Source organism: Lethenteron reissneri, chromosome 58 (assembly GCF_015708825.2).
Source record: "Lethenteron reissneri isolate LAM-NWPU_2019-01 chromosome 58, ASM1570882v1, whole genome shotgun sequence".
Lineage (NCBI taxonomy): Eukaryota > Metazoa > Chordata > Hyperoartia > Petromyzontiformes > Petromyzontidae > Lethenteron > Lethenteron reissneri.
In genome coordinates, this window is record NC_083836.1 from 4,199,911 (window position 1) to 4,213,603 (window position 13,693).

Here is a 13,693-nt window from a genome sequence, read left to right on the forward strand (position 1 = left end):
GCAGCCGTCGAGAAGACAGACCTGTTCTCTGACCTGTTCTTCACCTGATGACGGCTGCTTGCGTTGTGGCCGAAACAACGTGAGAATTATATGTTTTATTTTTATTATTTTATTATTTCCATTCTACGTGACTTTACTGAAAGAACCAAGAAGATGAGTTAGGCATTATTACACCTATTCACGACACTCGGTTTAAATGCCCATGTCCTGTGGCCGGGTGACTGGGGAGGTCACAACCGCTCAGCTCTGACCTCTGCCACCGGATTAAACGGATCGCAATTTGAAGTAAATCTAGAAGTGGTGGTGAGATCAGACTGCTCACTCGCTGGGATGCTGCGCTGGTGAGATGTTAACTACCTCGCCCGGTATACAGGATGTCGTGTGGTTCAAACCTCGACCCCGACGCCTGTTGTATATTTGGAGTTTTCGTGTGTCTCTCCCTGCCCGTGGAGGGCGCGTGGATATTTCTCCCTCCGACATTTAGAATCGACATCACGCGTTTAGAATTATTTGGCTGCGAGAAATTTGCACGCGGTAAGCCCCGCTTTGTTGAGATATCGTTTGTGGCCAGGTTGTTCCTGAAAAAAAAGATCCATATAGCTCAGTGAGCCTTCCTTTGGTTAAATAAATCACAGTTTGAAATGACAAAAACAAGTTGCATCTTTTTGTAAGAGGCGTTTCAAACTATGGCGGCGTGGCATCGTTCCATGAAACTTCAGCTGGTTTGTGTGTTTATGCGATTAACGTCGATTGCATTCAATAATTAATGATTTAAATTTCGATTTAAAGCTTTCGTGACTGCAGAGATTCATCTTCTTGGTTCTTTCGGTAAAGTCACGTAGAAGGGAAATAATAAAATACAAAAAAATAAAACATACTAAAATAATTCTCACGACGTTTTGGCCACAACGCAAGCAGCCGTCCTCAGGTGAAGAACAGGTCTGTCGGAAAGACAGCGTCTGAATGATTAATGATTATTCACGTAATTAATTTCAGCAATTACATTGTTACAATCGACTTTGCCAATGGTCTTGACCTGACCGTGAGATTTCACGTAGAAAGAAAATAAATTAAATAATCGAGTACGACGTTTCGATTGCAGCACAAGCAACCATCATCAGGTAGAACTGCATTTGAGAGAGACAAAACACAGACACGGAGACACACAGACAGACACAAGCACAGGCCTGTGTGTCTATGTTGTGTGTCTCTCTCTGTGTCTGTGTTGTCTCTGCTTGTCTGTCTGTGTCTATGTTGTGTCTCTGTGTTGTGTCTGCTTATCTGTCTGTGTGTCTATGTTGTGTGTCTCTGTATCTGTGTTGTGTCTCTGCTTGTCTGTCTGTGTGTCTATGTTGTGTGTCTCTCTCTGTGTCTGTGTTGTGTCTCTCTCTGCTTGTCTGTCTGTGTGTCTATGTTGTGTGTCTCTCTGTCTGTGTTGTGTCTCTGCTTGTCTGTCTGTGTGTCTATGTTGTGTGTCTCTCTGTGTTGTCTCTCTCTGCTTGTGTGTCTGTGTGTCTCCGTGTCTGTGTTTTGTCTCGAAACGTCGTACTCGATTATTTAATTTATTTTCTTTCAACGTGACTTTACCAAAAGAACCAAAGAGTAGTACCTGCAGTCACGAAAGCTTCAAATCAAGTTCGTAAGATTTCACTTAAACTTTATAAACGCCCAATGTCATCACTCTCATTTTGGGTTACGACAAGTCCTCTATTCATCCGAACTTAAGCCATTTATCTCGGATGTCATAAGTTCGGGTTTGCTCCCTCTGCTACAGCCCACACCCAGACGGAGTCTCGGTACATCCCGAGGTCTATGAAGCACGTCGCGATCTCACTGAAATGAGCTTCAAAATAATTCCATCGGATCTCGGAACAAATGTGATTCCCGCCACCTGAACGCAGACGGGAATTGTGCGTGTGCGTGCGTACGTAGAGCATCTTTTGCGTCGCACGTACGCCAATCGTCATCATCGGAGGTACGGGGGGGGGGGGGAGGCAAAGGACAAACTGAAGACAAAAATCAGGTGGACTCAACGGAAATTTGTTTTTCAATTCCCCGAACTCTCTCCCGACGCAAGCCTGGACAGGCTGGGTGACCTCGCGAGTCGATCCGATAGCCCAAATCTTCATCGCTGTGCCACGCGCCGTCGCGCGTGCGACACCTCTCCGTGGCTGTGGGGGGTGGTGGGTGGGTGTGGGGGGTGGGTGTGGGGGGTGGTGGGTGGCTGTGGGGGGTGGTGGGTGGGGTGTGGTGAGTGGGGGTGCGGGTGGGGGGTTGTGGGTGGGTGGGGGGTGGTGGGTGGGTGTGGTGGGTGAGTGTTTGGGGGGGTGGGTGGGGGTGGGGGGTTGGTGGGGTGGTGGATGGGTGTTTGGGGGGGTGGTGGGTGGGTGTGGGGGGTGGTGAGTGGGTGTGGGAGGTGGTGGGTGGGTGTGGGAGGTGGTGGGTGGGTGTGGGTGGGTGGGGTGGTGGTGGGTGGGGTGGAAGGTGGTGGGTTGTTGGGGTGGTGATGGGTTGGTTGGTTGGGTGGGGGGATGGGGGGGGTTGGTGGGTTGGGGGGAGGGGTGTGGGGGGGGCCGCCCCCACCCCCCCCCACCCCCCCCACCCCCCCTGCGTGACAGCGCCTCCTCAGGAGCTGCCCTGGTTGTAGCACAGCAGCGTGAAGTCGAGCTTGCGGTCCCAGTGGCGCAGCGCGAGCAGCAGCTGGCGCGCGGACGCCCGCAGCGCCGCCCCCGTGACCCCCGTGACCCCCGCGACCCCCGTGACCCCCGCGACCCCTGCGCCGTCACCACCACCGCGGCGCTCCTCCAGCCAGCGCTGCGCCTTGCCCGCCGCCAGCTCCCACTCGTGGAGGTGGCCAGCGCAGTGGCCCTCCAGCCAGGCCAGCGCCACCGCCGTGGCCCACGCGCGGCCCGCGTCGTCCCCGTCGCCGGCCACACCGCCGGCCACACCGCCCTCGCCGCAGGGCCACGGCGACGCGGCGGTCCCTTTTTTGTCATCGTCGGCGTCGCTGTCGTCGTAGTTACCGTCGTCGTTAGCGTCGTCGTAGTTATCGTAGTTACCGTCGTCGTCGTTACCGTCGTCGTCGTAGTTATCGTCATCGTCATCGTAGTTATCGTCGTCATCGTCGTCGGCGAAGATGTTACCGCCGTCGTATTCGCCGTCGTCGTCGTCGTCGCCGGCGAACCGGTCGACATCGCCGAACGCTTCGCCGCGATCCTCGCCGCCAGCCGAGCCCCGGGCCTCCCACGACACCCCCCGGTCAGCGCCACCCACTCTCCTCCCGGACGACGCGCCTCCGGCTTCGCTCGCCGACGTCTCGTCGCCAGAGCTGCCCGCCGTCCCGACAGCGGCACCCTCGGCAACCCGGGCCTCGGCCTCCCGCGACGCTTCCACCGCGGCCTTCGGCCCGGCAGGAGCGGCGCGTTCCCGTTGGCCCCGGTGACGCGGCCGCCGCGGCCCCGGGCCTCGCGGATCGCCGACCGAACTGGCTGCGGCGTCGGCGTCGGTCGGCGAAGCCGAGCCGCGTGATTCCTTGGCGTCGGACGCGGCCCGCGAGAACGCGCTGGCGACCTGCTCCATCAGCTGGCGGTGGCGGGCGCCGGCGGGCTCGCTCGCTGGCTTGAATCCGGACAGCTCCGGCACGGACGGGTTCTGGTGAAAAGAGAGAGGCCCCCCCCACACACACACACACGACCCAGCGGGGCGAGCCATTCAACCCGTGCGTCGCGTTGCCTGCGTGCCGAAAGGCGCGATGCCAATTGCGGTCGCGATCTTTTGTTACCTAACCCCTGGACGTACGTCCATCGGTTTGTCTTTCAGCTTCCGTCCCGATGACGTACGCGCGCCCGTACGTCACCGGGACGGAAGCTGGAACAAACATTTGCGTGAAATAACTTTGCAGGAGCCGAGGCTCCCAGGAGGCCGTGCTTGAGGGCACGTGGCCCTGTTTTGGCGCCGGCTATCGTAGAGTGGCGGCGGTCGTGGCTGTAGCCGCGTGGCTGTAGCTGTGTGGATGTAGTTGTGTGGCTGTAGCTGTCTGACTGTAGCTGTCTGACTATAGCCGCGTGGCTGTAGCTGTCTGACTGTATCTGTCTGACTGTCGCCGTGTGACTGTAGCCGCGTCGATGTAGCTGTGTGACTGTCGCCGCGTGGCTGTAGCCGCGTGGATGTAGCTGTCTGACTGTAGCTGTCTGACTGTAGCCGTCTGACTGTAGCCGTCTGACTGTGGATGTAGCTGCGTGTGTCCGCGTGCGGGCACCGGGTGGGAGAGGCTGGGGTGACGGGCGATCTGGCGGAGCGACGCGAAGGGCGAGGAGCGGGCGAGCTGCTCCAGGCCGACGCCAGTGGCCTCGGCGAACTCCGGCGACAGCGAGAAGGAGCCCTCGGCCTCTTGCAGGTCCAGCTGTGAGAGATGCACGTGCAGTCACAAAGACAAAGATGCCCCTAAACCCTGTATAGCCTCAACAGCGTGGGGGCAAGTGCCCTCGGCCTCCTGCAGGTCCAGCTGTGAGAGATGCACGTGCAGTCACAAAGACAAAGATGCCCCTAAACCCTGTATAGCCTCCACAGAGCGTGGGGGCAAGTGCCCTCGGCCTCCTGCAGGTCCAGCTGTGAGAGATGCACGTGCAGTCACAAAGACAAAGATGCCCCTAAACCCTGTATAGCCTCCACAGAGCGTGGGGGCAAGTGCCCTCGGCCTCCTGCAGGTCCAGCTGTGAGAGATGCACGTGCAGTCACAAAGACAAAGATCCCCCTAAACCCTGTATAGCCTCCACAGAGCGTGGGGGCAAGAGCCCTCGGCCTCCTGCAGGTCCAGCTGTCAAACACACGTGCAGTCACAAAGACAAAGATCCCTCGCCCCCCGTATAGCCTCAACAGAGCGTGGGGGCAAGTGCCCTCGGCCTCTTGCAGGTCCAGCTGTGAGACACGCATGTGCAGTCACAAAGACAAAGATGCCCCGCCCCCCGTATAGCCTCAACAGAGCGTGGGGGCAAGTGCCCTCGGCCTCTTGCAGGTCCAGCTGTGAGACACGCATGTGCAGTCACAAAAACAAAGATCCCTCGCCCCCCGTATAGCCTCAACAGAGCGTGGGGGCAAGTGCCCTCGGCCTCTTGCAGGTCCAGCTGTGAGACACGCATGTGCAGTCACAAAGACAAAGATCCCTCGCCCCCCGTATAGCCTCAACAGAGCGTGGGGGCAAGTGCCCTCTGCCTCTTGCAGGTCCAGCTGTGAGACACGCATGTGCAGTCACAAAGACAAAGATCCCTCGCCCCCCGTATAGCCTCAACAGAGCGTGGGGACAAGTGCCCTCGGCCTCCTGCAGGTCCAGCTGTGAGAGACGCACGTGCAGTCACAAAGACAAAGATCCACTTCACCCGTATAGCCTCAACAGAGCGTGGGGGCAAGAGCCCTCGGCCTCCTGCAGGTCCAGCTGTGAGAGACGCACGTGCAGTCACAAAGACAAAGATCCACTTCACCCGTATAGCCTCAACAGAGCGTGGGGGCAAGAGCCCTCGGCCTCCTGCAGGTCCAGCTGTGAGAGATGCACGCGCAGTCACAAAGACAAAGATGCCCCGCCCCCTGTATAGCCTCAACAGAGCGTGGGGACAAGTGCCCTCGGCCTCCTGCAGGTCCAGCTGTGAGAGATGCACGTGCAGTCACAAAGACAAAGATCCACTTCACCCGTATAGCCTCAACAGAGCGTGGGGGCAAGAGCCCTCGGCCTCCTGCAGGTCCAGCTGTGAGAGATGCACGTGCAGTCACAAAGACAAAGATGCCCCGCCCCCTGTATAGCCTCAACAGAGCGTGGGGACAAGTGCCCTCGGCCTCCTGCAGGTCCAGCTGTGAGAGATGCACGTGCAGTCACAAAGACAAAGATCCCCTTCACCCGTATAGCCTCCACAGAGCGTGGGGGCAAGTGCCCTCGGCCTCTTGCAGGTCCAGCTGTCAGAGATGCACGTGCAGTCACAAAGTCAAAGATGCCCCGCCCCCCGTATAGCCTCAACAGAGCGTGGGGACAAGTGCCCTCGGCCTCCTGCAGGTCCAGCTGTGAGAGATGCACGTGCAGTCACAAAGACAAAGATCCCCTTCACCCGTATAGCCTCCACAGAGCGTGGGGGCAAGTGCCCTCGGCCTCTTGCAGGTCCAGCTGTCAGAGATGCACGTGCAGTCACAAAGTCAAAGATGCCCCGCCCCCCGTATAGCCTCAACAGAGCGTGGGGGCAAGTGCCCTCGGCCTCTTGCAGGTTCAGCTGTGAGACACACGTGCAGTCACAAATACAAAGATCCCCTTCACCCGTATAGCCTCCACAGAGCGTGGGGGCAAGTGCCCTCGGTCTCCTGCAGGTCCAGCTGTGAGACACGCACGCGCAGTCACAAAGACAAAGATGCCCCGCCCCCCGTATAGCCTCCACAGAGCGTGCGGGCAAGTGCCCTCGGCCTCCTGCAGGTCCAGCTGTCAGAGATGCACGCGCAGTCACAAATACAAAGATGCCCCACCCCCAGTATAGCCTCCACAGAGCGTGGGGGCAAGTGCCCTCGGCCTCCTGCAGGTCCAGCTGTCAGAGATGCACGCGCAGTCACAAATACAAAGATGCCCCACCCCCCGTATAGCCTCCACAGAGCGTGGGGGCAAGTGCCCTCGGCCTCCTGCAGGTCCAGCTGTCAGAGATGCACGCGCAGTCACAAAGACAAAGATCCCCCTAAACCCTGTATAGCCTCAACAGAGCGTGGAGGCAAGTGCCGATGAAGGGCGGCACTGTGGCACACGACAGCGTGGGTGGTCAATCACCGCGCCCGGCCGCCTGTGTCGACCACTCACTCCCGCACCGATGATCAGCACGGTTGGCTATGTACGGTGCGAAAGAAGTTCAACATACGTGCAGCCACCCACTCACTCATTCACTCACCCACTCATTCAATTAGTCACCCACTCACCCATTCAGTCACCCGCTCACTCATTCCCTCAATCACTCACCCACTCACTCATTCCGTCACCCACTCCTTCCGCCACTCACTTATCCACTCATTCAATCAGTCACCAACTCACCCATTCAGTCACCCATTCTCTCATTCATTCAGTCACCCACTAATTCATTGAGTCACCCGCTCACTCATTCCCTCATCCACTCATCCATTCACTCATTCCGCCACTCACTCACCCACTCACTCACCCACTCACTCAATCCGTCACCCACTCATCCATTCAGTCACCCACTCACTCCATCACCCACTCACTCACTCACCCACTCACTTATTCCGTCACCCACTCATCCATTCAGTCACCCACTCACTCCATCACCCACTCACTCACTCACCCACTCACTTATTCCGTCACCCACTCATCCATTCAGTCACCCACTCACTCCATCACCCACCCACTCACTCACCCACTCACTTATTCCGTCACCCACTCATCCATTCAGTCACCCACTCACTCCATCACCCCACTCACTCACTCACCCACTCACTTATTCCGTCACCCACTCATCCATTCAGTCACCCACTCACTCCATCACCCACTCACTCACTTCACCCACTCACTTATTACGTCACCCACTCATCCATTCAGTCAACCCACTCACTCCATCACCCATCCACAGCAAATCACCCACTCACATTATTCCGTCAACCACTCATCCATGTCCAGTCACCCACTCACTCCATCCACCCACTCACTCACTCACCCACTCACTTATTCCGTCGCCCACTCATTCCATTCAGTCCCACTCACTCCAAATCACCCAATCACTCAACACCACTCACTTATTCCGTCACCCACTCATCCATTCAGTCACCACTCACTCCATCACCCACTCACTCACTCACTCACCCACTCACGTTATTCCGTCACCACACTCATCCATTCAGTCACCCACTCACGTCCATCACCCACTCACTCACTCACCACTCACTTATTCCGTCACCCACTCATCCATTCAGTCACCCACTCACTCCATCACCCACCCACTCACTCACCCACTCACTTATTCCGTCACCCACTCATCCATTCAGTCACCCACTCACTCCATCACCCACTCACTCACTCACCCACTCACTTATTCCGTCACCCACTCATCCATTCAGTCACCCACTCACTCCATCACCCACTCACTCACTCACCCACTCACTTATTCCGTCACCCACTCATCCATTCAGTCACCCACTCACTCCATCACCCACCCACTCACTCACCCACTCACTTATTCCGTCACCCACTCATCCATTCAGTCACCCACTCACTCCATCACCCACTCACTCACTCACTCACCCACTCACTTATTCCGTCACCCACTCATCCATTCAGTCACCCACTCACTCCATCACCCACTCACTCACTCACCCACTCACTTATTCCGTCACCCACTCATCCATTCAGTCACCCACTCACTCCATCACCCACCCACTCACTCACCCACTCACTTATTCCGTCACCCACTCATCCATTCAGTCACCCACTCACTCCATCACCCACTCACTCACTCACCCACTCACTTATTCCGTCACCCACTCATCCATTCAGTCACCCACTCACTCCATCACCCACTCACTCACTCACCCACTCACTTATTCCGTCACCCACTCATCCATTCAGTCACCCACTCACTCCATCACCCACTCACTCACTCACCCACTCACTCACTCACCCATTTCATCACCCACTCACTCATTCCGTCACCCACTCCGTCACCCACTCACTCCGTCACTCACTCACTCCGTCACCCACTCACCCCCACTCACCCATGAATCCGCCAAGTCCTGCAACTCACCCACTCACACACACAAGGGGGATGGGGTCGTCGCGATGTGCCGTGGGGCGCAGCGTCGCGCGAGTGCGCGATGGGAACGGCGGCGGCGGCGGGGGGCGCTCACCAGGGCGGCGTAGGCCGGCGTGCCGAGGTCGTCCTCTGCCCGCGGCGCCGGCGCCTTGCCGGGCCCCTTCCACAGGCTGGGGCACGACGCCTTCTGCAGCGCCTGGCTGCACCGGCGCGCCAGCCTGCGGCGACGCAGCGCACCGCACGCACGCAAGGTAACGCTTGCGTCGGGTGGCTAAGGCACAGCAAGTTGGCACAGTAGGTGGCACAGGTGGTGCATCAGCCAGTCATCTCGGTCATCTCAGTCATCTCAGTCAGTCGACCCGTGGCACCTGCTGGGTCTGCCCCGTGACCTCCTGCCAGCGGGTGTTCGACACTTCACGTGGCCTCAAGGTGCACAGAGGCCTGGCACGGGCGTCGTGATGACGTCACCGCCACTTAGTGGCGAATGGCGGTTGTTGTTGTCAGTGTGTATGTGCCAGTCATCTCGGTCAGTCGACCCGTGGCACCTGTTGGGTCTGCCCCGTGACCTCCTGCCAGCGGGCGTTCGACACTTCACGTGATAGCCTCAAGGTGCACATGGCCTGGCACAAGCGTCGTGGTGACGTCACTGCCACTTAGTGGCGAATGGCGGTTGTTGTGTGTGGGGAGCGGTGGCGTAGTGGTTAGCGCTACGCTGCGCTACGAACCTGGCGACCGGGTTCGATTCCCGATCATGGCTATCACCGGTGACGATTATCTGATCCTGTCCTAGGCCTCCCCTAAGTCGACTCAGCCTCAAATGAGTACCTGGTGCGGTGTGTAAACATCGCCACTGGGGAGACAAAGGCGGCCGGGCGTGGTGCTGGCCACCCACCCCCTCGTGTCCTGTGCCGGCCTTCATAGCTGCTACTCGCTAAAAGCACTTGCCCCAACGGTCTGTTAAGGCTACACGGGGGGGATCTTTGTCTTTTTGTGTGACGCTGTATGTGTGACTCCGTGTGTGTGACGCTGCATGTTTGATGCGGTGGTGTGTGACGCTGCGTGCGTGTGTGACGCTGCGTGTGTGACGCTGCGTGTGTGACGCTGTGTGTGTGACGCTGCGTGTGTGTGTGATGCTGCGTGTGTGACGCTGCGTGTGTGACGCTGTGTGTGTGATGCTGCGTGCGTGTGTGACGCTGTGTGCGTGTGACGCTGCGTGCGTGTGACGCTGCGTGTGTGTGACGCTGCGTGTGTGACGCGGTGGTGTGTGATACTGCGTGCGTGTGTGACGCTGCGTGTGTGTGACGCTGTGTGTGTGACGTTGTGGTGTGTGACGCAGCGTGCGTGTGTGACGCTGCGTGTGTGACGCTCTGTGTGTGACGTGGTGGTGTGTGACGCTGCGTGTGTGTGACGCTGCGTGTGTGCGTGACGCTGCGTGTGTGACGCTGTGTGTGTGACGTTGCGGTGTGTGACGCTGCGTGTGTGACGTGGTGGTGTGTGACGCTGCGTGTGTGCGTGACGCTGCGTGTGTGACCGTGTGTGCGTGTGTGACGTGGTGGGGTGTGACGCTGCGTGTGTGCGTGACGCTGCGTGTGTGACGCTGTGTGTGTGACGCTGCGTGTGTGACGCTGCGTGTGTGTGTGATGCTGCGTGTGTGACGCTGCGTGTGTGACGCTGCGTGTGTGACGCTGCATGCGTGTGTGATGCTGCGTGTGTGACGCTGTGTGTGTGACGCTGCGTGTGTGACGCGGTTTGCTGCTACCTGGAGGCGAGGAGGCCGTCGAGGGAGCTCTGCGACGGAGCGGAGGGGAACACCGGCTGCTGCACTGCGTCTGTGATCGGGAGAGGTCAAGGAAGGGTCACAGAGGGGTCACGGAGGGGTCACTGCACTCTCGCTCTCTCCACTCCACGTAGAGGATCACCCACCTGCCTGCCTGCCTGGCTTCCTGCATGCTTGGCTTGCTTCCTGCATGCCTGGCTGGCTGCCTCGCTGTGCGTGACCTGGCGTGACCCCACGTGACCGAGCGTGACCCGGCGTGACCCCACGTGACCCCACGTGACCGGGGGTGTGATGCCCCTATGTGACCCCGCGTGACCCCACGTGACCGAGCGTGACCGGAGGTGTATTGCCCCTATGTGACCGGGAGTGACCCCGCTGTGACCCCGCCGTGACCTCCGCCGTGCGGGCTACTCACCGTCGTGGTGGCTCTCGGTGGCGGCCCTGACGTGGGCGGGGAAGCTGAGCGGGGCGCCCGAGCCGGCGTCGACGCTGGCGAGGCGAGCGTGGCGGCACGGCACGCCGCTCGCTCGGCTGGCGCGCACCGCCAGCGCCAGCCAGCGCCGGCTACGAGCTGCCGGCGGGGGAAGGGCGGTGGGGCGGCGGGGAGTTAACGGACACAGGGAGACGGAGAGAGATGGGGGGGCGACGACCACGGGATGGGATGCATTGAGGGAGGGATTTTAAAAAAAAATTACGAAATGATGAACGAAGCAAAGTGCCGAAGACACGCAAAACTTCCAAATATACAACAGCAGACGTTCAGGTTCGGGATCGAACCCACGACCTCCCGCATACCCGGCGAGATAGTTAACATCTCCTAGCCACGTGGAGAGAGATACGCAAAACTTCCAAATATACAACAGCAGGCGTTCAGGTTCGGGATCGAACCTGCGACCTCCCGCATACCAGGCGAGGTAGTTAACATCTCCTAGCCACGTGGAGAGAGACGCGCAAAACTTCCAAATATACAACAGCAGTGATCAGAGACGGGATCGAACCCACGACCTCCCGCATATCAGACGAGGTAGTTAACATCTAGCCACGTGGAGGGAGACGTGCAAAACTTCAAAATATACAACAGCAGGCGTTCAGGTTCGGGATCGAACCCGCGACCTCCCGCATACCAGGTGAGTTAGTTAACATCTCCGAGCCCGACTGGCTGTTGTCATCGTTAGTGGTGGCACGTGAGAGCAGTGGAGTGGGCAGGGGGCATTGGAGGAGGTGGAACTCGGCTTCGCCACCCACCGCTATCACACGCCTCCCTCTCGGCCTTCCTCTCGAGCTCGCGGGCGAGCGCCCTCGCCGCCACGAGGTGGATCTGGCCCCCGGATTCCGCGTCGGCGTCGACGGCGCCGGCGGGCGACCCTTCCTCCATGAGCGCCCGCACGTCGAACCGCGCCCGCCACTCCACGGGCCGCCCGTCAAACACGGCCCGGATCACGGCGAGGCCGGAATCCGGATCCGGCTCCTCCGGGCTCCCCGCAAACCCCGGCTCCCGCCGGCGGGGCGAGCGCTCAGTGGGGGGGGGTCCGTGGGGGCGCGGGTCTGCGTCGTTGCGCGGCCGGTGATCCGTGCCGGGTTTTGCGTCGCGGGGGTCACGGTGGTCCGTTGCGGAGGTCTGGCGATCCAGTCCGCATCTTTGTTGTTGTTGTTGTTTCGCCCCCCGACGCTTCGGTTCTGCCAACGAGAATTCACGACGGAATTGGAGCAGCATCGTCATCATCATCGTCGCCGTCGTCACGATGACGATGGTGATGATTAGCAAGTTACTCAAAATGAATAAACAAAAATACACTACAACTTGCCCGAAGTCACACACTGTACATTCATGACGATCGCATCACGAAGCTTGGGCAAGGCAGCAGAACATCAACAACATCAACAACAACATCAACGACAACATCAACAACATCAACGACAACATCAACGACAACATCAACAACATCAACAACAACATCAACAACATCATCAACAACAACATCAACAACATCAACAACAACATCATCAACAACATCAACAACATCACCAACAACAACAACATCAACAACATCAACAACAACAACACCATCAACAACATCAACATCAACAACATCATCAACAGCAACAACAACAACATCATCAACAACATCAACAACATCATCAACAACATCACCAACAACACCAACAACAACAACATCAACAACAACATCAACAACACCATCAACAACATCAACATCAACAACATCAACAACATCAACATCATCAACAACATCAACATCATCAACAACACCATCAACAACATCAACAACATCAACAACAACATCAACATCAACAACAACATCAACAACAACAACATCATCAACAACATCAACAACACCAACACAACATCAACATCATCAACAACAAAAACGACGTTCCCTGGCCCACGGCGAGGGCGCACTGTGTGGGTGGGCACCTCCGAGCGGCGAGCCGGCGTGCTTCTTCTCCGGAGCTCCCGGCGCGGTGGATCTCTCCTGCTCGGGCCACGTCGCCAGAAACGTCAGACTCCCAGCTGCGGAGAGAACGGCACACGGCGTCACACCGCTGGGTCACACCGCTGCGTCACACCACTGCGTCACACCGCTGCGTCACACCGCTGCGTCACACCGCTGCGTCACACCGCTGGGTCACACCACTGCGTCACACCGCTGGGTCACACCACTGCGTCACACCACTGCGTCACACCACTGCGTCACACCACTGCGTCACACCGCTGCGTCACACCGCTGGGTCACACCGCTGCGTCACACCGCTGGGTCACACCGCTGGGTCACACCGCTGCGTCACACCACTGCGTCACACCGCTGCGTCACACCGCTGCGTCACACCACTGCGTCACACTGCTGGGTCACACCGCTGGGTCACACCACTGCGTCACACCGCTGCGTCACACCACTGCGTCACACCGCTGCGTCACACCGCTGGGTCACACCGCTGCGTCACACCGCTGCGTCACACCACTGCGTCACACCGCTGCGTCACACCACTGCGTCACACCGCTGCGTCACACCACTGCGTCACACCGCTGCGTCACACCGCTGGGTCACACCACTGCGTCACACCACTGCGTCACACCGCTGGGTCACACCGCTGCGTCACACCGCTGCGTCACACCACTGCG

The 13,693-nt window shown here is 58.4% G+C and overlaps 1 protein-coding gene across 1 annotated transcript in view; it reads right to left on the bottom strand.

The window, feature by feature from the left end:
* Positions 1-2,625: 2,625 nt before the first annotated feature.
* Positions 2,626-13,693, bottom strand: part of LOC133357446 (von Willebrand factor A domain-containing protein 5B1-like) — a 52,590-nt gene continuing 41,522 nt past the window's right edge. The window contains exons 17-24 of the mRNA XM_061575395.1: positions 12,989-13,084; positions 11,800-12,231; positions 10,970-11,125; positions 10,537-10,606; positions 8,872-8,995; positions 4,259-4,402; positions 2,779-3,651; positions 2,626-2,700 (exon numbers count right to left, since the gene is read on the bottom strand). Coding sequence (XP_061431379.1) covers positions 2,626-2,700; positions 2,779-3,651; positions 4,259-4,402; positions 8,872-8,995; positions 10,537-10,606; positions 10,970-11,125; positions 11,800-12,231; positions 12,989-13,084 — 1,970 coding nt within the window. The remainder of the gene's footprint in view (positions 2,701-2,778; positions 3,652-4,258; positions 4,403-8,871; positions 8,996-10,536; positions 10,607-10,969; positions 11,126-11,799; positions 12,232-12,988; positions 13,085-13,693) is intronic.